The 23,849-nt window shown below is 37.5% G+C and overlaps 1 protein-coding gene across 1 annotated transcript in view; it reads right to left on the minus strand.

Moving 5' to 3' along the window:
• The window catches only part of PPFIBP2 (PPFIB scaffold protein 2), a 110,556-nt gene that overhangs the window by 51,328 nt on the left and 35,379 nt on the right, over positions 1–23,849 (minus strand). The window contains exons 3-5 of the mRNA XM_075094877.1: positions 23,304–23,518; positions 3,396–3,524; positions 478–567 (exon numbers count right to left, since the gene is read on the minus strand). Coding sequence (XP_074950978.1) covers positions 478–567; positions 3,396–3,524; positions 23,304–23,518 — 434 coding nt within the window. The remainder of the gene's footprint in view (positions 1–477; positions 568–3,395; positions 3,525–23,303; positions 23,519–23,849) is intronic.

Genomic DNA, 23,849 nt, shown 5'->3' on the forward strand with positions numbered 1-23,849 from the left:
TACTGTCAAATTTCCTTTCCCCCTTTACCTCCCCCTTAAGCTTTTTGATGATGTAAAGCAACTTTGGTACAGTATACAAGCAGGAAAAGTATCAGTTCTACCTACCTGCCAGTCTTCCAGTTAACTAAAAATGGTGGCATGCGGAACCTAGAAGATCAACTGGTACAACCTAGCAAACATAGGGTGAGAACCACTACCACAGCATTGTCTTGGGACTTCACAGCATTACTTTTAAGTTGTCTTTTTTTTTTCCTTTGTCATTCTTCTCCCTCTTACTGCTGTTACTCCCCTCTCCTCTACCCATTTACCCCACCATGAAACAAATTAGATGGTTTATACAAATTTTAAATTAATTCCTGATTAATATCAGTTACATTTGGTGACCTGCTAACCTTAGTTTAACAGAAAATACTCTGTCACTTCAGCTTTTGCTCACTGAACATCAACAATGCAGACAATGCTGTCTTTAATACATACCTGCAGTATGAGCGACTCTTTATCACCTTCTAATCGTGCCAATCTTTCTTGATAGGTTTCATTATTAGATGAATGATGATTCACCTGTGACTGGAGGAAAAAGTGCTATGAGAATTTTTACAGATAACATTAAAATGTCAAGCAATAGTTAATAAAAATTGATATAAATTGAGTCATCTTTATAATGCAAAAATACATGCAAAAATGTGTCTATAGATCAAAACTGTTCATTTCATATGCATTAACACTTTTGTAGGTACCTTTTTATAGCTGGATTTTTAATACTTTCTCATTTCCAGCAATCAAGAACAGTATAGGAATAGGTTTGATATTTTCTAGCAAATTATCGTTTCATTGGGAAATACCATCTTACCAAGACAAAAAATATTTCATATGAAATATCCGCTCTCAAGAGTCTTCTACCAAAGTCAAGGAATCTTGGTGTTTGATTTTAAATAGTAAAAACTGCCATATGTATTATACTATTCCTAGAAATTACTGAAAAAAAAGTATAATTTTTTTGTTAACAATTAACAACTTATTTTAATTATCAAATTCTTATCAGGAACTACTCTGGCTATGTAATCACTTACAGATTTCTAAATGGCTCTAAGGAGCCAGAACTTCTAAAACATGGCCTATTTCTAACAATTATGTCCCATTTCCTATGAATTTTAATATTCCAGAGAAAAACACCACAATTAAAAAAAAAATAATCTGCAGATTTATTTTTAAAAGTTTAGGAGCGTCCCAGAGCTCCATTCTGCATACTAAAACATTGTGTAACTATGGGAATGGAGCTGTTTGCTTAAATCATTGAAAGTAACATGAGCCCTTAGTAGTTCATTTCCCAGCTCCATTGCAGGCACTGCATTTCTGCCAGGGAATAAAACACTTCGGCTGGCTTTTTAGCTAACACGAGAATCCAGTTTCACTGAGTTCTCTTCAACTACATTAGTCTGCAGCTGGCTACTCACTTATAGTTGCCTGTACAATGGCACCAATATAATTATAATCCTCCCCCCTCAACTGTCCTTCCTTTTTCAACTGAACATTTCTGAGTAGGGTTTTTAAAAATATTAAATATATTCATGACTTCTTGATCTCCACTTAGGTCTACAGGCCCCCATGTAAAACAGATGATAAAAATAAACATGGTGCTAATTAATGCAAACCAATAAATCAAATATTTATCCAACCAAAAGCTAAACGACACTTTTCAAGCCATAAAGTGCTGAACTAGATATAATAGTGGCATCTTTATGAGCTGAGCTGTAAGGAACTGAGCACCCTTGCCTCTCATATTTTTGAAAGGAATTGAGAGACTTACAAAGACACCAATAAAGGGGACTGAAAAGTGCCTGAAGAGATCATCTGGTTCATTATTCCATCCTAGGACAGATAATTATTTGCAATATTCTTAGCCTCCCTTTCCTAAAGGCCTCCAGAAATGGACTGCACAGCCTCCCCATATAATCTACTTCTTAGTTAGCCATCATTAGAACTTTTTTCTTAGTGTCTAACCTGAATCAACTCTTCAACTTCAGCCTACTGCTTCATATCATACCACCACGGATAAGACAAAAAGGTCCCTCAGAAATTCAGAAATTTTTTACATATTTGAAGACTATATGTAGATCTCTTAATTAGCAGGTCCCTCTTTGAGCTAAACAAACACAAGTTTTTCTCTCTTTTCCTCACAGGCTAATTATTCAAGATCTGTTTTGCTACTTTCTTTTGGTTCCTTTTCACCAGTTGTTCCTTGACTTCTTTTGAAATTGGGTGCCTAAGAGTAGACATAGGACTGTAGCTGAAAATGGCTAGCGTGGAAAGAACCTTTTCACAGACTCTTGGGCCATATTTCTTTATATGTCAGCCATATAGTAACACTGATATATTTTTCCAGCCTAGGACCCATAACTTCCAGCTAATTTTTTAATGTTCTTATTTAGCTAGCATCCTGTTCTTCATCCGATGATTACTCATTGTTTCTGCTTAAAGGCATAACCTTCCACTATACTGAATTACTTCCTGTTATTTGTACTGTTTTCCTATGTTATCAGGCTCTTCTTATATTTTAATCATGTCCTTTAGCATGGCTGCAAGGCCCTGCTTGATTAGAACCACCTATAAATTTACTATGCTTGGTCCTTATTCCCTGTTTTAGTGGGTCAACAAGAACACTGAAGAACAGAACGTGCAAACCTCACTCCACACCTTACCAGAATTGATCAAAAGAATATCTTAACTCTACTCAGAATATACTTTTATCACTAGCTTTTGACCAGTTTATAGTAGGTCCAACTAAGATTCAAAACCTCACAGTTGTGGCTCTTAATATGCACATTTGAGTGCATAACTTAAACAGAAGTCTCAGACAAATTAGTAAGTTTTACAGTAGCATGTGTAGGTGTACATACACAGTGGCACTGTGTAAGTACATCATGCCCTTAATGGAATGGTGACTTTACTCCCTCTTCCTCTCCTAACTAGTTTAAATTTTTAAAGAATTTCCATGTCCTAATATTTCTTCCCATCTTTCCTAACATCTCAAGGCAATTTTTTCAAGCCTTCTCCTTTTGTTAAAAAAATACATCCACACCCAACCCCACCCCCCATGTTCATAAAACATCCACCTTTAGTTTAACTTAGGCCCTTTGTATTAAAAGTTGGTTGGTCAGTCAGTCCGTATGGCCTTGAAGTTCATTCCTCATTAACTTCTGTACTACTATAATGAAAATAAAGAATCGTCATAAGTAACCAATTTCTGTATGTCTCCCTAGATAATCCTTTGACCTCAGCTACGTATCCTTAATCATACTGCCAGCCATTCTGCTGGGGTTGTTACTCCACTTGCAGAGCAAAGTCTTATACTGTACTTTATACTCCAAAATTAGGGTTAAAACTCCATTACATACCATTAAATGAGTTTTCTTAATGGACAGCCCACAGGCCTTCCCCAGTATGTCTCTCTGGCTCACACACAATGGTAGGGGAGGCTTTCCTGCACCTTGAACATCAAGTATTCGGGGAAGAACAGCACACTGCTAGGCAGGAAAAGATTCTTTTAATGACAAAACCTAGTGATGAAGACTGCCTAGTCAGGTAGATTTTATGCCCTTTCTGCTGCTGTCAATTGCCATTTTCCTAGGCTAGATTTAAGAAACATACCTGTAACTGCTTACGTAACCACTCCCCCCACCCTTACAGGCACAGTGAGTTAAATTACTGCCAACAGATTTTTACGTAAGAAATCTGTCATGAATGCAAAACAGAGTTCAACATTTTATATAATCAGTAATTAAGAATTAGTTCTATGTTAAATCACAAATAAGATACTAGACTCATATTTACCAAAAGTATAGCGTTTGAAGATGTCTGCTGCACTGAATGGCTGTGAAATATCCTCTGTTGGAAGTCCAGTACTCAATGCCCATGTAAAACCAAGTGAATCACAGCAATGTGAACAGAAAAGGAGGGGAAAAAAAAAAACCACAACCCTGCCAATAGGTCAGCCAGAGAGTGCTCAGATAAGTACAGAGAAGTGCAGTAGACAGAAAACTACCTGCTAAATAAAAGTGGCTGATTGACACACAGCAGTTGTTTAAGACATGGGAAATCTTTGTAGCATGCATAAAGACAAGATAAAACAATGTAATATGAACCAAGGCCATCTGTGGATGGTTGGAGTGCATTCTGCAGTTGTGAAAGTAAGTACCGAGCGAGTATAGTTAGATATCACATGTATCAGCAGCATACTATAATACTAAAGTCATAAGACTACAGACCACTCGAGTTGGCATAAGAGCTCACAAACAAAAACCACTAGACTTGTGTAACCACATGACCAAAAGGCTGAATCACAAAGAATTTTTCACAAAGATGTTATTTCAGAAGATACAGCCTTAAAAAACAAAAATCTTTACCTGGGCTCCACAAATTATAAGTTAAGTACATTAACTATACTTCTTGTAATGAAAGAATGAGAGAAATTGCATAAAACATGTAAAAAAGTTTATGATAACACATAATAACAAAGTAGAAGGAAAGATATGCAGGCAAGGTGGTTGAAACTACCTCAATGGTAGTACCACTGCAGATGAAAAGTCAAGTGTATACCATAAATATTTTGCCTAAGGGAGCTGCAAAGTGATGTCTTGAAGCACGTGTCTCCATAGAGGTTTTGGACATAGTTTAATATCCATCAGACTGCATCAGATATTAACATTAAATGTTTCCTCAAACAATTCCAAATCAACTGTTTCTCATGGTTCGGGGCGGGGGCAGGGGGAAGAGGCTTTTGCATTCCATCACCTGCTTCAGCTGCTTCTCCATCTTTAGTTTCTGAATCTGTCTGGAATATGCTCTTTAACTTGGACATAATATTGGTAGCTGCTGGAAACTTGACTGCCTAAGTATCACTTACATGATCGAGTCACTACAGGGTCCTCTTCCAAGACAAAGGCTTAAATATTCCTCCAGAATATATGACCAAAAAAAAAATTTCAGACTTCAGAGTATGATTCAACAGCTTTAATTTAAAATGGGGATAACCAGCAAATATACAATAAAGGGGTATGGCAAGAAAGCAAAGTAGTGTTTGATCAACTCAGCTATCCTAATTTTCAACAGCCTTCTCAGAGAGTGGTAAGCATGCACTGTTACATCTTCTTCATGTTATTTTAATAGGAAACCATTCTGAATGCATTTTATTGTCAGAACAGAACAACCACCATTGTACAGGGCTTCTGTACAGATGTTCTGTTCAGAAGTTTCTTTAACAGAACTTCTAGCTGAATCTTGATAGGCTGTAAAAGTAAGCCTCCTAAAGCAAGCACATATGCAAGATAATAAAATTGAATACAGGCCAATTTATGTTCTCCTCATGTGTGCTGTTTCAGTTTCAGCACAAAATCTCCAACACAGCTAATTTTAAAACAGAAAACACCAACTTCTGAACTTGATCAGCAAGACGTTACACAGAAATTTGTCACTAATACCATGGATCTCATACTGGGCTGTGGAGGTGGGAGGAGCTGGGAAAAGAAACCTGGCAGTCAGTTAGAAGTGGTGATTTGTAAGCTTTTTCAACAAGTCACCCGCCTCTTTTAGAAGACAGATTATGTCATAACCCTCCTGTTGCCTTATTCAGTCACATGAATCACCTTCAGTTCCACTGATAATTGAATAAGATGCCTGTGGCAACTATAATACTTGCATTAATGGGGAAGATTAGGGACATGCTTGACATATTGCCTTTTGCTGCGGTTCAGAAGCTCAAAACAAGGAGTATAGCCAGCAGAGTTCAACCAGTCGGTTTTTCCACAAATTACTAGCAGCACACAGACCATAGTATTATATTTCAACACAAGAAAGTGTACACTATAGACTTCTTGCAGCCTATTTGGAGTTGATAACATCTAGAAGAGTACGGACTTTCCATCTCCTTATTACTCTTTTGGGTCAGCAAAATTGATGTTGAGTCACAGACTGTGTTGTGATGAGTGAGTAGCCTACACAGTAAACATTTTTATTTTGGCATCTGAATATGGATGTAATACAAGTTTAATCTCTTGACATGTTAGCGCTACCTCAGATACACACCCATCTGAGTATATGTACGTTCACTCAGTGTACTTGAGGAGGAGGAGAAGTCTGGAACATGAATTCTGGACCTGTAATTCTTGCCTCCAAGAATTAATAAAGCAATAACTGGATTTTCTATTTGCCATTGTTCTTTGTTGGTCAAGTGAAAGTAGCAGTCACTTTGAAAAAGCTAACAGCATATAGTCTGAAATTCAGTAAAGGCAGTGCTAGGTAAATTTCTGAGGTCCTTAAAAGAAAAGAATTTTGATCAAATATTTATATTTTATCTAGATACTTCTTCCTAATGATAATACTTATTTTCTCCTCCAGACAGTTACATTACTTAAAGGAAGATAACATAACAGAAGTCATAAGATTCACCCTCAATATCATGAGCTTGGTGGCTATATTATGGGTTTGATCGCTCCACCTCTTACTAGTCCAGGTTATGAATAGCATCTGGAAGAAAGGAAAGCATAAGAATAATGTACACGTATTGCAGGTCAGCCACCAGCTTTGTGTTGCATGCACTTCAAAAGGTAAAGCAAGCTACAAGAGTCATCAGGCACCTCTACTTCACATGAAGGCATCTCTTTCAAAATCAGACATCTTAGCACTGTACAAAGTTTTCCAGGGGCAAGAGACTTCCCATTTTGCTAGTCCATCCACTGCAGTTCAAATAGCTCAGTTAATTTACAATGTCTTTAGAGAGCCCATAATACTGTTTGTAGTAAATATTAGCATTTATGTTTGTGATGCTTGTTGATAATATGTGGTTATACCTACACACCTATGTACCAAAAATGAGGTTATGCCATTTTTATTCAGAATGGTGCGTTCCAGTTAAGGCCAAATGGAAAGGTAAGAATAAAGCAACAGGACAACAGAGGAAGTTGTATGTGAACCCTCTAGCCCAAATCCCTTGGAAAAACCAAAGAAAGTTTGCTACAGGTGATGCAATTTCAGCTTCAGGTAGTGAGGAGTGTCTCAGGTTCCTTAGCTTCCAACAGAAACTTCTAACGGTGACAGATTTATGCTTAGGCCCTGTAAAAGAGCCCAACATCAGTTATCTGCAAAATTCTTCCCACAAACTGCCTACCAAGTACTTTGAGAGCTATACTGCTGCCTTAGCTGTAACGTTAACAGAGCACTGCACGCACACAATAACTTTCCCATATCCTTCTAGAAACAGACTGCTGAGAGAGATGCCTCCCTTAATTCCTGTAACCATCTTAGCCAGGTTTCGTGTCTTAGTAACAAGGTGTCCTTGAATATTTGCATTGTTACAAACTCTCACAAGACTGCATGAAACCAGGGCGGCACTATGTGCCTCTGTCAGGTATCATTAAGTTTTCAGCCAGAAGAGGCTGACCTGGACTGTTCTGATATTACCACCGAAATATCACATGCCATGGAGCACAGTACAGCTATACCCATTGCAGTCATTTGTCTTTCTGATATTAGGTAAGATATCATCAGAGAAAGTTCTTTGTTGTGAGAAATACTACTGCAGACTAATATTTTTTTATTACTGGCAAAAAAGTAAAATGGAGCAAAACCAGTAAACAAAGTAAAACACATTAACTGTGCCTCATATGCAACTGAGACATGGCTAAATTGTTTTTTTGGCTCTGCCCATCTGTTCTTATATTTTGCTGCCCACTCTGTCCACACCTATGGCCATTCTTGGCACAGCACTTTTCACAGGTCATTTTAACATCAAGAAAGTCCAATAGAAAGACCTCAAGTGTGGTGACACCTTACTTCAATTTGATCTCAATATTGCTTTGTCCCTGCTGCTGTTACATGATGCTACTATACACATCATGTTACAAGATTATGGCTTAAAATCAGACCCTCTGTTCTAAGCATCTGAAAATAGCAGTTGTATCTGTAATTTTGCATGCCTGGATCTCGTGATTTTTGTATTTGTTTGCTGCCCTAACCCAGTCCAAGCCACAGATACCACGCACATCTAGCTTAGCCAACCAACTGCAACATCAGAAAGGATCCTGGTCTCTGAAGTGATTTCTGCTAATGATGAAATTGGAGCCAGCTTTGGCATACTTCACCAAGGGTTATGGAAGTCTGTTGCGGTAACTCTCTGTGAAGTGCCATTTGTTACTCTGGAGGGTACTCATACTTTCATTATCAGCCAAAGAGCAACAGCTTATGATTACAGGGCCAGAAATCTTTATATGCTATCACAATCAGTGCCAGACATGTGACATTAGGATTCTTGAACATGAGAATTAAATAAGCAACTGAGATTGTTTCAACTTTTTTTAAAAATCACTTGTCAAAGGAATTTGGGAGCAGACAGCTTAAGTTCTCCTGGGAACAATGCAAGATCTTTTTCAGTTCCCTTCCCCCACATTTGCTCACCCACTTAAAGAGCTTGCAAGGAAAAGCAGCAGTATTGATATTCTCCTTTTGTACCCTACATAAAAGGAATTATACGCAACCAGAGTAATAGCATTATTAATTTCTGTAAAAGCCTGTGCCACAGTTGAACACAATATCCTTTCTGAACATAGTACTTGAAAACAATCCCAAAGACACTCTGAGGTAAGCCCTCCAAATCTGTGAACATTTCAGTGTGAGACTTCCTTCACTTAAGCTATTTCTTTATCCCTTTCTCATTACGTTATTGTCCTTACTGTATCCTGAATGCTACACAACCTGATAACAGCATACCTTAGCCTTTTGTTAGCAAACATCTTTTTACAAATGAATTTTAAACGAGGAAACAGGGCTGGCAGACACTGTATTCAAAACCTCATTTAAATAATAAATTAATATGTGATCACAAAAACCACTAAAGAGTTATTTGGCTTTAACTGCGCAGAGCACAGGTTAAGCTAATAGTATAATGTTACCGCTACTTCCTGTTGTCTCTCCTCCTTCACTATCCTACTCACTCCCCATCCACACTCCAGAAATGTAAACATTTCCAGAACTTCATGTAGATATTTTGTAAGTTAACTTCAAGATTCTGAAGCTTTTATTAAAGACTGACATAACATAATGAATATTTTATATTCATTCAAGAAACTACCCAAATCAAAGTTCCTAATCACATTTCACGTTTTTACCTACATTTTGTGTTTATACAGCTAGTAAAAAAACCCAGAGTGCATGTGCATATGTATACATGTGTGTTTCTAATCCAGTGCCATACAGAAGCACTAACATAAACGGCGTGCATGGAATTTGCAAGAAAAGTACACACAGGTTAAGACAGATTTTAAAAGTATAACGAGAGGATGTGCTGCTTACGTGACACACAGTTAAATTAATATTGTAAGTAAAAAAACAGTATACTGTGAAGGATCTATTCACATCCCATTCATGGATTTTTCAGACACTGAAAAATAAATACTTAGAACCTTAAAAATCTAAAAGCTGACAAAAACAAAGTGATTTTTCTCAGGTGATGAAAAAACTGCACAAACCTCATTTTTTTTCTTTTATAGGAAGATAAAAAAAATCTCATGCAGTTAATTCATGTTCAGACAGTTCATCACAAAATTCAGATTTTAATAGCACTGTCTTTTTAAAAACCATAGTTTTATCATTCTAGCATGCACAGGAAAAAACTACCACCATTTTTATCCAAAACAAAGACATCCTAAAAGATCTTATACAGTCACCCTGATGAAGAATTGATTAAGTGAAGAACTAGTGCAAGCAATTTTTCATTTTAAAGCACAACATGGTAAACAACATAGTCTCATTTTTTGCCATACACTCCCATGCAGGATTTGCTTTGTTGTATTACAACCTCAGGAAGGCACGAGCACTTGCTAGGATCTATTGCCATTTGTTCATAGTTTGATCCTACAGTTTCATTTTCAAAGACAAAGACAGCTGATTCTCTCCCCCCTCCCTAAGCCTCCTCCTCCCTTAGGAAGAAAAAACTTCAATTCATTTCTTATAAAGAAACTTACAACATTTTATGTCTGAGGCACTCAAAATGTTTCCTTTTGCAAAGCTGAGAATTCTGACTAAGATTTGCTAAAGTGCATTTACAAGAAGAAAACAAAGCCCAGCAAATCACTTACCCTCTTTAGCCACGTGAAGTGCCTGTAAATATCAATCTCACCATCCATGCTTTGGGCCCATCTCAGCAGTCACATTCCCAGGGTTAAAAGAAACTTTTGGAAGCAAACGCACTGCTTTGTTCTACAGGATATAGCTGTGACTTCTTCCCCTTTCAACCCTCAACTTCTAAAATCTTGAATGTGTGTTCACATTTTAAGCTAAATCTTCTGCCTCTGTCCCACAGTCTTATCCAAAATGCTTCTCACAGATGTATAGATAACACACAACTGTATAAACTTCGGACTCTCCCCCAAACATCTGTTTTTTTTAAACAGCAGATCAGTTAGGAACAACAACAATGTAACTCTAAAAACTTCAAAAATATAACTCGCTAATTGATCTTTAAAAAAGGATCTTTCAAGAATAATATAAATCTGCAGAAACTGTTCCCTTTTAATGTTGAATAACAAGCTAAAAATTATTACGCAGTCACTGAGAAACTATTTTCAAGTAATGCCTTCTCTGGCTTTCTGTTTCAAGAGTGGCTGGATCTCATTACCAAAGACCCCCTATTTCCTGTCTCTGTTTTACTCCCTGTTTATCGTAACACTACTCAGCCTTCTCAGTTTATTTCAGGCTCAGACTAAACCTAAAAATAAGTTCTGTTCTTTGAATTACTTGCCTGTCCTCTCAAAAGACATTATAAAAGAGAAGGAATTCAAGGACGATCCTGTGGATAAGTTCATTATCCCATAAATACTGCTATTGCCAAAGAGGCAATTTTCCATCTTAACAAAAGATGATGATACCCTTCTAAGATTTTTGTCTGTTCCTGCTGAAGCTGAAGTCTCATAGCATGGCAATTTTTCAAACTTGCAACACCAAGATAAATGCGTATGCAAAGCAATGCTCTGGCAAGAAGGGAAGTTTAAAAGTATTGCCTGTTACTGCAGTGTCCTCTAGTGCCTCCACACAGTAGTTATGGTTAAGTTCTAATTTTTCCCAGTAAACACCAGTTTCCAATGTCATATCTCCCACTAGTTAAAAGTGGCTTTGGCCTTCAACTGTGCAACTGATTCTTCTACACACAAGGACAACTACTTGGGCAATGCCTATTAAGGCCAAAACACAGCTGTCCCTATGGGATTTTTTGTGGTGATGTCAGAACATTTACTCATCTCCCCATTTTCTTCAGTTTCTACAGCCAAACTCACTCCTGCATTTAAAGGTGAAGTAAAACAGCAATCTGGAAGTGCCATTGTCAAAGATGGACATCATACTAATGATATATTCATGGAACTCAAAGTCTGAACCTGCATATTGCCCTGAAAAGCAGTTCTTACAGGGATCTGCCTCACTTAGCCATCTACCACATTCCAAACCGTGGAAGTCACAGAGACATGGAGCTTCTGCAAGGGATGTGGGATATTACTATTTCAACCATCCTTGATGCTTTTCACAGAATCACAGAATGGTAAGGGTTGGAAGGGACCTCTGGAGATCATCTTGTCCAACCCCCCTGCTTGAGCCGGCACACCCAGAGCAGGGGGCACAGGAATGCATCCAGGCGGGGTTTCAATGTCTCCAGGGAAGGGACTCCACAGCCTCCCTGGGCAGCCTGTGCCACTGCTCTGGCACCCGCACAGGGAAGGAGTTTCTTCTTACTTTTAAGTGGAACTTCCTGTGTTCCAATTTGTGCCCATTGCCCCTTGGCCTGTCATTGGGCACTACTGAAAAGAGTCCAGTTCCATGCTCTTGACACCAACCCTTTAGATATTTGTAAGCATTGATGAGATCCCCCCTCAGTCGTCTCTTCTCCAGGCTGAACAAACCCAGGTCTCTCAGCGTTTCCTCATAAGGGAGATGCTCCAGCCCCCTGATCATCCTGGTAGCTCTCCGCTGGACTTGCTCAAGCAGTTCCCTGTCCTTGTTAAACTGGGGGGCCCAAAACTGGACACCGTACTCCAAATATGGTCTCACTAGGGCAGAGTAGAGGGAGAAGATAGCCTCCCTTGATCTGCTGCCCACACTCCTTTTAATGCAGCCCTGATGGACTTCTTTTTAGAATCTTCCATGACACAAAGTAAGAGGGAAGGATATAAACCTAGACTTCCAGCTTTCTTCATTATTTATCACCCATTGTTACTTAACGTCAGGTAACAAAAATATGAGATTTTTAAAAGTTAGTGCTACAAGTCTTCTTAGCATAGCTAAAATCACCAGTAAATGTGACAAAAGAACTGTCAGTTTCCAAAAGTGAACCGTGCCACAAGACAGACCTGAAGAGCACTTGAGTTGCTGTGTACATAGAATGTACTTAATATAAAATTAAGATGCACTTAATGTAGTACACTTCTCTATGCACGACAGCCTCTGACATGGCTGACAAACTGAAGACTGAATAGGGGTTCTCTTGACATAAAACATAAACTCCCTACAGCTCAAGGCATTTTTCTTCCCCAGAAAACTAGTTATGTAATTATGGAGAGCAGCAAATACATCAAACTTAATATCAAAGTATTGCATATCCCATAGCACCACCACTATAGAGCCTCAACTTCCACATTTAATCGATTTCAAAACATAGGCTCTAAGACTCTCATTTCAGGCTTATTTAGGGAAGAGGGAAACATACTTCTCTCAAAACATTCTACCACACATCATCTCTTAATGATTTTGTTTTTAATTTAACAAAAAACTACAGGAAAACTATATACTCCACTTATTAATTCTTCAGTGGTTCATCTGCAACTAGATGAGTATCCATATACCCTTTTAAAAGTATTTAAAATTATAAACATACCTTATTTTTGCCTTGTCATTTGTCACGGATTTCATGCAAAGGCCTCTTGATTCTGTTACAGTCATTCTTCCTGATTAAAAGGTAAACGTGTCTGAATTTTCTGCATCTTATCAGCCACAAATGTTGACAGCGTACATTCCAGACAGTCACATGTTCACTTTTAGCTTGTCACCTGCATGCTGAACTTTACATCCTGCTTGAGCTTTGGCCTGAAAAAGTTTCAGACACCAACTGAATGCAAATCAGTTGCCCTAGATTTGCTTAGAATACTTCTCCATTTCACTGGAGAAACAGGTAGCTTCTCTGGGCAATGTGAAAATATGGAAAACATGTTGCCAGCTGGGGATTGCTTCATCAGGTTACCACTGTAGATTTTTTCCTATCTTTAGGAAATCCATGTCTGTGTATAGTTCTTCACTGAGCACTAACTTCAGTGGAGAATTAAACACCAACCAACCAAAAATCCCCCACTATCACTGCAGTACCACCACCCTCACGTGTTACCCCACGGAGGGAGAATGATCTAGCTATTACTCCCTTCCCCCACCAAATTGTTTATGTTCTCCAGTGCAGTCTCAAACAATAACTGCAGACACACATTATGTAACAGCATTGAAACGGAAAGTAGCAGAATGCTTTAAACAATGTTACACTTCTCAGGTCCCTCCATGCCAGACCTACAAACAGGCAAGAAAACATCAACAAATCCTCTTAGAGCTATGGGGAAAGGGCGATCTGACTGTCTCATGTATTCCCTCTTCTCCTACCAACACTGGAGCTGAGGAAGCACAGAGTTGTTTGCATTTCCACCACCGTTCCTGTTTCTCCCACCGAGCTGAGACCCTATGAACATTAAAAAATTATATTTATTACTGTTATTTTAGCAATTCTACTTTCTATTCAGTTAAATTTGTATTAAAACAGTCTTTCATGATTTTTCAGAGCAGCACAAATGCAAACTGTCAATAGTGTTCTTGTATTACCACTGCATTGCCTGGGAGGTTAGAGGGCAAGAGAATAGGAAGCAGAGCAAGAAGTTCTTCAGCCTCTATCAGGACCAAGTCCCTGGAGCATAACACCTGTCTTCCTTTTCAGCAATAACTTTTAAATCATTTCAGTTTCAAGACCCATCAGCCTTTGAAAACACTAAAAGAAAATACACCTGGCTTTTCAGGCCAAGAACTGAAATGAATAACTACACATCTTCCCAGCCTCATCAGGAGAGTCCAGCTGAGTATGGACACACAACAATAATTTACTCATTCCCAAGAATTAGTATCAACTTTTCCTACATCCATTACTCTGTGCTATTCCCAATCCTGGTATTTGGGCTGCTTTGGGAAGACAGGGATTAGGACCAGATTTTAAAAATTGCCTCAGCGTGCCAATTCACACACCTGTCATTCTCACGCTGCAGAAAAATACGAAAGCTTCAGAGTGAAGAAAGAGAGAGAGAATATGAGAATGTGCCTGCACAGGAATACTTGTGTGAGAAGAAATTCAGGCCGTTTGTGAAGGAATGGAGGAATCCATGGAGGATTCCTCCGTCCTTCCAATAGAGGAAGAAATCCTTTTTGAATGGTGAGGAATGGCTTCAGATGTCTAGATTAAGCATTTCCAGCAAAATAATTTGTGCTAGAGTCTTAATCATGACTAACTGATAATGCCTAAGTGACAGAAAAAGATGAAACTCTTGGAACAAAAGGAAAAAACAAATACAGCATGCTGCATATGAGCACATTTGCTTTACTTGTGATAATTAAAAAAAAAAAAGTATCCTGGGAAACAAACTAGAAATGTTACGTAGATACATGAACAAATAATCTGTTCCCAGTAGAAAATGCACTTAATCCTAATGGCTTAATTCTTTGATTAAAATCTGTATTTTAGAAATGATCAGACTTAGCCAATAGTTCCAAGCCAGCATGGTTATCCCTCACCCTTATTGCATATTTGGGGTGTGTGTGTGTGTGTGTGTGCGCGCGCGTGTGTGCATGTGTGCGCGTGTGCGCGCGTGTGTGTGTGTGTGAATACTTCAGACAGGTGCTGGCATCCTGGGAGTCATTCCCACCTGCAGGCTGTATGGTATCACATACCCCTAGCACTACTGTGTCCCTTCTGGTTATTGCTCAATAACTAGCTATCTTCCCCAACCTTGCATAAAGAATGTATTATCAATACTTAGATGAAGTTACTGTTTATTAATTCATCCACAGACATTTGCACATTCTTGGCAGTTTCAGACATTCCTTGCCATATGCTGAAATACTTTTTCCAGCCCAAGTTCTAGAAGAACTATAACTTTTTGCATAAAACTTGTTTAGGAGAAAAATGTAGATTTTAAGAAACTTGAGTACTGTGTTTTTGCATGAAAATTAAAAAATGTTTTCTACTTAACAGAACAAAATCACTGTGAACACTCCCCTCCCCCCCGCCCCGTTGCTATGGGCAACAAAAGAGTACACTGATATGTAAAGAAAATATTTAAAGAAAAATATTTACATTCATATTACATATATACACATATGTAATATAAATATATGTAATATATATAAATATACATATACATATATATAATATATGTAATAGATATAAATATATGTAATATGCAATATATGTAATATAAACGTATTACAATAATTCAGGTTTAGTTTTCAGTCTGAAAGGTTTCAAAGCACTGCTGAAATTACTAAATATGCAGTAAATCATATATAAAACATTTAAAACATGATATTAACCACATATTTGCACATGCATCAACAACATTACCAGGTAACATTTTGCCTCTCCTCAGTATGACACACGTCAGATTTTCTCTTTTAAATTTCAGAACGGAAAAAATTGTAAAAAAAACCCCAACAGAATAAGCTGCAGATAAACCTTTACAACTCCTTGTTTCTGAAAAGGAGTACACAAATATTCATTATTTTCTTCTTAGACATTTCCTTATTTCAGGAAAATAAAGCATATGTTTATCTACTTACGAAGAAGAGTAGCATGCTAACATGTTGTATATGTCTAAAGTAAGTATAATTTGTCTCCATTTTTGAAAGATCACAAAGCCTGAAAATATATTCAGTTGCATTTTAACTAAATACAGGTGTTTATCACTATTATTAATGTAGTATTCTGAAAGAGAATGAAATAATTTTATAGTGAATTATAGTATTGCTATGTTTGTCATAACTGATAACATTTAGCAAATGAGATAAGAACCTACCCAAATTCTGTGAAATCCGAATAAAGGTTAGATACAGAAATACTTCAAATTTATGCCCTTCCTCTAATATTAAAGTAATACCTCCAAGTCAATACAGGACCTTTAAAAAGAAAATTTTGCCCTCAGCTTCTTTACACGACCATTACCTTTATACCATATCTGTTAGCACCGTTGTTTAATGAAATAATTCTCTCTAACCATGCCCTCTCTTAATTACTTTATGGAAAAAATTTTCTGATGTTTGTGCTAGCTACACTTAAAAAAAGCAGATACTTCAGAGCACTTACATTTATATATTAATGTTTGTTAAATTAATACAGTGTATCATAATTAAATCAGTGAAAAGCAATGCAATTCTTTTTTAATTCCTCAGTGCAAAGGAAATTCTAGTGACAGATCATAATGTGAAATGAAAAAGGGACACTATGCATAACATTAGATACAAAGGAAAGATAAACTAATATGTTATACAGACACTTAGGGCCAAGGAAAGCACTAGAGCCAACAGCTGGAAGAGTCTTAGATAAATGGAGCTGAATAAATTGTATTAATGCTTTTGAAGGCTGACATGCAATCTCTGTACGCCATCATGGCTTCCTAGAGAGTAGTCTTCTATTTCCTCTGACAGTATCAAGGTGTGGATAGCCCACATAGGTAAGGATTGCCCCCAAGGGCTAAACTTCACAACATGTCAGTAGACTACCTTGAAATCTTGGAAAAGTTAATATATAGAAATACAGGCCCTGCTATTATAACAGGAATACCACCTTTCTTCTGTGAGTACTCTAAGCCCAAGGCCATAACACAATTCTGTTTAATCACTTCTGGACATTGTAGTTTAAAGGTGGCTCTGTTAAGCATTACTAACCATTACAAAGGTAAAAGAAAATACCAAAAACTAATCTCACCACGTCATTTTAAGAAAGACCTAAACCAGCCCTACTCACTGCAAAGCTATTTTAAGCTTCTATTTGTTCATGCAGAGAAGACTTTCCTACCTCTGCCAACAGCTATGACAGCAAGTAGTCACAGTCAGAGGTGATAGGGTTGACTCCCAGACAAAGCAATCACAAAACATGAAAAAAATAGGCCTGGTTTAGAAAAACACCATGCAAGCTGTGTACAACCCCTTTCCACCAGCTCCAAGGCAGTCTCTAGTATTCATAAATAGCTGCACATATGCACGACACTGCTATTTCTTGTGCGCTGTGAATTGCTCTAACCTGATCTGGTCCTCTCAGAGTTCCCCAAGCTTCCAGTTCAGGGCTTTTTTACATCATCAACTCATTGAAAAGGAGCTGGAGCACAGTGGAGGACTGGGTCATACAACTTTTGACTCTGACTACTGCTCAGAAAATATACCCATCTAATGTTTCAAGTTGGCAAAAATAAACATGAATGCTTATAGAATGACGGCTTTTCTGCACTGTCCCAAGCAGGCTCTATTGGTCCATTTTCAATTTAACATGTGTTAATACCACTTGGCAATGGGAAGATTCAGCTATTTATAGCTCTGTCGTGACTCTCAACAGTTGAGTCCCACAGTCAAATCTACCAGCAGATAAATATACTGGCTTTAACTGGCATTGATCAGAATATATTCTCTTCCCACTCAGCTGTTGCTGAAAAATTCTATTGTTACTTTTATAAAAGCATGTTTTCAAGTGTATCAAAGTGCGGTCTATTGCAGCCATTTTCTGCCTCCGTTCTGGATAGATAACTCTGTAAAATTAATCTTAGACAAAAGTGAAATAAATAGACCAGTGATTATGTTTCAGCAAAGCACTTTAACACGTTTAAAATAAAACTTTGAAGTAATTTCCATACTTCACAAACTCCACCAAGCCAGAATTCTGAACTGGCGTTTACTGTTTTAATCCAATTCCCTGTGAAGATGCTAGGGGGAAAAGAATCCTTGATTTTAACATAAAGCGGAAACAATCTCTTCTGAATGTTAATAATAGCCAAATGGCAATCAAGACTCTAAGAAATTTATACTATTTCTGCTAAAAAGTCTGGTTTCACCAGTACAAAAACACAGAGCATGAAATGAGACAAAGAACATTACTTTAACAAATTGCCTCTACAACACATTACTATTTCTTCTGCCCTCCTCCCCTTCCTGTTTTCTCAAATTTAGAACATTTAGAAAGATCTTCAGAATTAGGCTTCTGAGACAAAACAGAAAATAATCAGGAAAATACTAATGAGTTTTCGAGAATCAGCATTTTAAGGACAGTATATAAAGCTACATGGTGAAGCAGCTGGCTTTAAATATAAGTGTTCCAATGGAAGGAAAATCATGTTTTGTGATCCTGGAAATGAGGCTTTCACTCATGCTTAAAATCATTTTAGGACCACTGTAAGAACACTAGGCTTCCTCTTTACTCAGAAAAGGGTTCTGTAAAGATGTATAAAATAAAAAGAATTAAGAGTGTAGAAGGTCATTTAGAGTTATGAAATGAAGCTGTAATTAAATACATTCTTTCGTAGCTCACGGAGTCAAATGCACTCAGCTGTTACTGCAGCAGTTAATTTTTAATGCTGAAATTACTGCCTGCTTTGTGATATGTCACATGGTCACTGGTAGTGCTAAAATATTTAACAAGAAGTATTGAAACTATACACAAAATTGTTTTATATGAACTCTCCATGATATTCCTCAGGTCTTTTTGTCCTGTTTTTAAGGCCAAAGAACTTACAATCATAAAGCCTGTAAAACACTCCAGACATTTACTTCAAGGCAAAAATTTTTAATGCAGTTAAGTAGTTAAGAGTCTATAATTAATGATGCTTTATTCCGTTTTAGCTTTGTCAAAAGATTTGTGCAGTTACAGAAACTATTAAATCCTCATTCTATGATACATAGTAATAATCTTTCTAAATTCAGCGCTAACTTTGTCAAACCTATTTCACCTAACTCAAAGCCGGGGCAGTACAGTTACTGTGCCCAGTTATACTGTAAACTCAAGAATCTAATATGTTCACAGATCCCAGACTGCAGAAACGTAAAAAGGAGCCTTTTCAAAAAGCACACCTCTAGTTCCACAAATGGTGTGCCTCTTCCTTAAAGGATTGTAGAGGATAAGCACAAAATCCAACTCCACCAAATCTCTGAAACAGCAGATCACCTTCAATGGCTCCATAAAAAAGGAATAAAGCAGATGCTTTCAAAAGAGGAAGTAAGCAAGAAGGGTAGTATCAGGTATGAAACATGATGTTTAAAGTTTTCACACTCTAGGCATATCTAAGTTTTCCCACATCTTTGGTATTCACACCTATAGTGGACAACTACAATTTAGAAAAAAAAAAATCAAACAAAACACAAAACACAACTTGGTGATATTTCATGTCTGATAAATTCCACAGTTTGGTACTATGGAATTGAAGGAAGGTAAGACTCTAGTGAGAAAGCTATAGTATCTATAATTGTCACAGAAGCTTCCTGACTCAGGAATCAGCCAATATGCCTCAAAGCTAACCAAAAGGCTAAACTCCACAGTCTTATTTACTTAAACACTAGGTGTAGCTCAGTCCACAAAGTGGCAATTAACAAAGCTACAAAGCTACTTGAATTATAAGGCAATTTTCTGTAGAAGTTATTTTTTGCATTCCAGTACAACTGAGCTCTAGTTTCTAGATCATACTCCAATACAAACAAAACAAAGAAGGTTCAGTCACTTTCTGCCCCTCTAACCTGCAATCCCAAATACTGCTGCGTGGCACAAACAGAGCTAGCAGGGGTAGCCATACTCTGCCTGAGAGAGCTTTCAAGGCTGCGTTAGGTTATGATGATGGCTAATGCAGAAGGAGCACACAAGAAAATAATCAGGACTTCCAATCCATACTTCTGCTTAAACCAAAATGCTAGCTGTTAAATGCTGCTGTTTGATACTAACCAGAAGAAACTAGTCTTGAGCGTTCTTTCTGACTCCCCTTTCTGCAGTTTCCCATAAAAGCCAATATAGGGCAGTAGCAAGACAGAAATGATTTCCATAAGGCACACTGATTGTATTCTTGATTAAGGACGGCAGCTGCAATGATTTTTAATAAAATTTTCAAGCATGCAAGTGAAGAAGAATCATAAATTAACACTCTTTTCTTGAAAGAAGCATCCTTAACTGCTTTTAAAATAAATGTCAGATTGCTTTTTGTATCTTTAGTTTCTAATGTATTCCTAGTCAGGATAAGGTGGCAATATTTTTGACCTCACCTATTCCTGTATAATGTTAGAAACAAAGCGGTTGCTGTATTCTCTAAAACCAGTGGCTTATTCAGTACATGCTAGAGCAGCCTCCAGCTTCAAAGGAATGCATTTGGACCCGAAAAATAAACAGATGTGGAATTAATCACCCACAAAAGAACCCCCCCCCTCCAATCCAACCTATAATAGTTCTTAAAAAAAAAAAAAAAAAAAGCTCAAAAAGCATCCGTTTACCATCCACTCCAAAGATTACTACAATTCAACTATTGGTACTGATATCAAACGTTGTTTTATGTAACATTTAAGTTGAATACAACAATTAAAATATATTCCAAATCTCTGTACTGAATTATGAGCCCACACTTTAAAGCGAATGCTTAGAAAGACACCTTGTAGCGAATGCCACTAGACAGCATCTGGCATTTTCTATGTATGTTCTATGTATGTTTTACTTGATAGTTACCAGTTGCAACAATGGGGGACCCATACCTCAGGGGTGTCTGTGAACTCGTGGGGTGCTCGCTCACCAGTGCATGGGTTAGCAGACTGCAGGGAGCTCCATGGGTACATGCAAAAGCTAAAGCCACATGGCCATTAGGATGTGTGTAAATAGGGAACCCACATGCACAGAAGAGGCTGTTCATGCTTGTAACCAACACCAGCTGTGAGAGAGGAAATGTGTGCGTGTAACTGTGAATGCATATGTGTGCATGTCTGTGTGATTTTCACTTTCTGGAATTAGTTATAGAACTGCATTTAGAAATTTGTAGGTGCTCCTTAACATTTTTTAAGCATCTAGTGTTCTGGTTTATCTGTTGTATTGCTGATATTGTTCCTAAATATTAATTGATTTCTAGTTAACTATGTCTTTAATAGATCAGCAAACTGCTTCAGTCTCAATGTGTTTAAACCATGGGAATTGAGCAGGGTTTTTTTTTGACACACCAACATTTCATAAACTACTGATTACAAAACTTCATTTGAGGCTTCCAATGTGAATGGATTCATTGAGCCAGAGAGTTCTCATTCTCTACAGCTTACTACGTTGACTATTCTTTTTCACATGTCAAGTATCATGTTTCACAGCTCTGGGATGGAATAAAGGAATTTTCAGTATGGGACATACCTATGAAATACACACTTGATTTTACTGAACTGAGCTGAATTTTATCAGATTTCAGATTTATTCCCAAATTCCAGTTGAAACTGCTCCTTGCCAGTGGAGAAAGCTCTTCCAGATTTGAAGTCCATGGAAGTTGTGTGCATGTTTACAAATTATTTGCATCTTGTAAAAATACTTAGAAAGTCTACAAATACATAGATTACTATCCATTTTCAAATAAGTCACAGCAGCTATGCACTACTCTCCCAGTGCATGTCTTTAAAAGAAGTGCAGGATTTGTCAATACAGAAGAGTGCAAAATATTTAAAAAACAGTGATCTCAACATACTGCACTAGAGATACTCTATACCACCAGCTTCCCTGTTCTGTTGGTTCTGAATCCAGACTGCCCAATTGCTTTATCAAATGAACATTGTTCTTGATGCACTACTCGATCCTTTAGGGACACCAGTAAACTGCAACTCTAAGAGGGAACTGTGGCTTCTGTTCTGGCTGGTTTCCCATGAAAAGAGATGGGCATATATAGATTAATATGAAGAGTCAAAACATCAAGTGTTACCTACCTTGCAGAGCTGAAAAGCTAGCTTAATTAATATTTCTGCAACAGAGGGGCCAAAAACCAGACCACCAGATCCAAATTCTTCAACTTCGTGGTTCAGGGCCAACTTTACTGTGAACAACTCTTAAAATTTGTGTCTTTTATGCATTAAAAATATCTTTCGGCTATTGCAAAGCTTTGAAAAAGCATTAAAATTTCTGCTAAGGCAGGAATTCAGTAAGAGCTGGCCTGAGGATATGGACCTAATCTAATACTGTAAATCCAAATTAAACATTGCCTCCACCTTTTGCTTTCAAAACTGGTACCAAATTCTCATTCCTTTCTCTCGTACAGTCCCAAACAGGACTTCCCAGCCACAGACCTGCACTCTGTGGAGAATGCCAACAAACCAGTAGTTGACAAGTTCAAACAAAAGCAGCTACCTTTCCAACAACATGAAGTTACAATAGGCACAAGGCAGCTAGAGCAGATGATAAACACTGAACCAGAACCTACATACACAATTACATAAAAGTAACATGCATTGACAAAGCCAGAAGAAAATCCATTCATCTAGAAAACCTTTCTGAAGTTGAGAAAGTCATAGGTAGCTTTTACTTATTAGGAAACCATGATTCACTTGCAGTGACAGGCTTGAAGAGGAGTGTTCTGGCAAGATCTTCTGTTTCTCTTCCTTTACATCCAGTGGGTCTCTTCTTTTAAGGTCTGTCTGAAGATCTGCTCCTCACCTGCTAAGTCTCACTCTTTTCCAATATAGTAAAATGTTTATTCCCCATCTATCCCAATATGGATGTCTCTCAGAAACTAGAGTTTTTCTGCATTTACCACCTCTGCCTGGTGTACAAGGTACTTGCAAGGAAAAGGACAGGAGAATCATCCAATTTACGTTTGTCCCTTCAACGGTCAATCCCACCATATTCTAAATTGGTTGTTTAAAAATGAAAAGTTTTATAGTTTTGAAATTGTTTGTTATACCAGAAAAGGGTCAACCAAACCAAACCAAAAAACCCACAGAAAGGTAACATTTTGGTAGTTCATTGCTACTATCCTTTCTCTCACCAAGGTCAAAATAAGGGCTATTACCAGCTTCTTATATTACTCTATCTGTGTTTCTTTAGTAATCAGCACATAAAGTGGTAATATCCTCAGCTTTCTATGATTACTGACCATCCCCTGCAGTTCTCTAAGCATGTAGATTTCAGTTATTATAAAAATAATTGAAGTATCAAAATACTCGAACCAATGCTGTTTACAAACAAAATGGAAAAGCTGTAAATAACTACTCACCAGATTCTCTTCAAACCACTCCCGTATACACACTGCTGTGGCCCCTGGAATCTGATTCCGCAATGCTTCTTTCTCTTGAGGATCCTCTAGCATTTCCAGTGCCATCTTTAGATCTTCCAGGAGATGCAAAATTTGAAATGTGCCCAAGTATACTGATGGAGCAGGTGACACAATATCATAACCACCATTAGCATACTCTGTAGCTGACTTTGTACCTAAAACAAGTAAAACAAGGAGAGACAATAATGTTATATAGTTGTTTTGTAAGTGGCAAATACTACTACACAGTACAACATCTGAACTTCAGATGTTAACTGACAAGTATCAGTATTTCAGGCTTAGAAATACTTGGCCTCTAGGTACATAACAAACACTGGAGAATTAAATATGAGAGGTATGTACAAGCGTATGAAAAAAGAATTTTAACCTAGAAAACATTTGCAAGGTCCCTTAAATTACAAACGCTAAAACCTTACCACAAATCACCTGTAATTTTCCATGGTTACCATGAGATGTCACTAAATTCTCAGCTACATAGTTAGAGGT

The sequence above is a fragment of the Phalacrocorax aristotelis genome, chromosome 5, assembly GCF_949628215.1.
Source record: "Phalacrocorax aristotelis chromosome 5, bGulAri2.1, whole genome shotgun sequence".
Classification (NCBI taxonomy): Eukaryota; Metazoa; Chordata; class Aves; order Suliformes; family Phalacrocoracidae; genus Phalacrocorax; species Phalacrocorax aristotelis.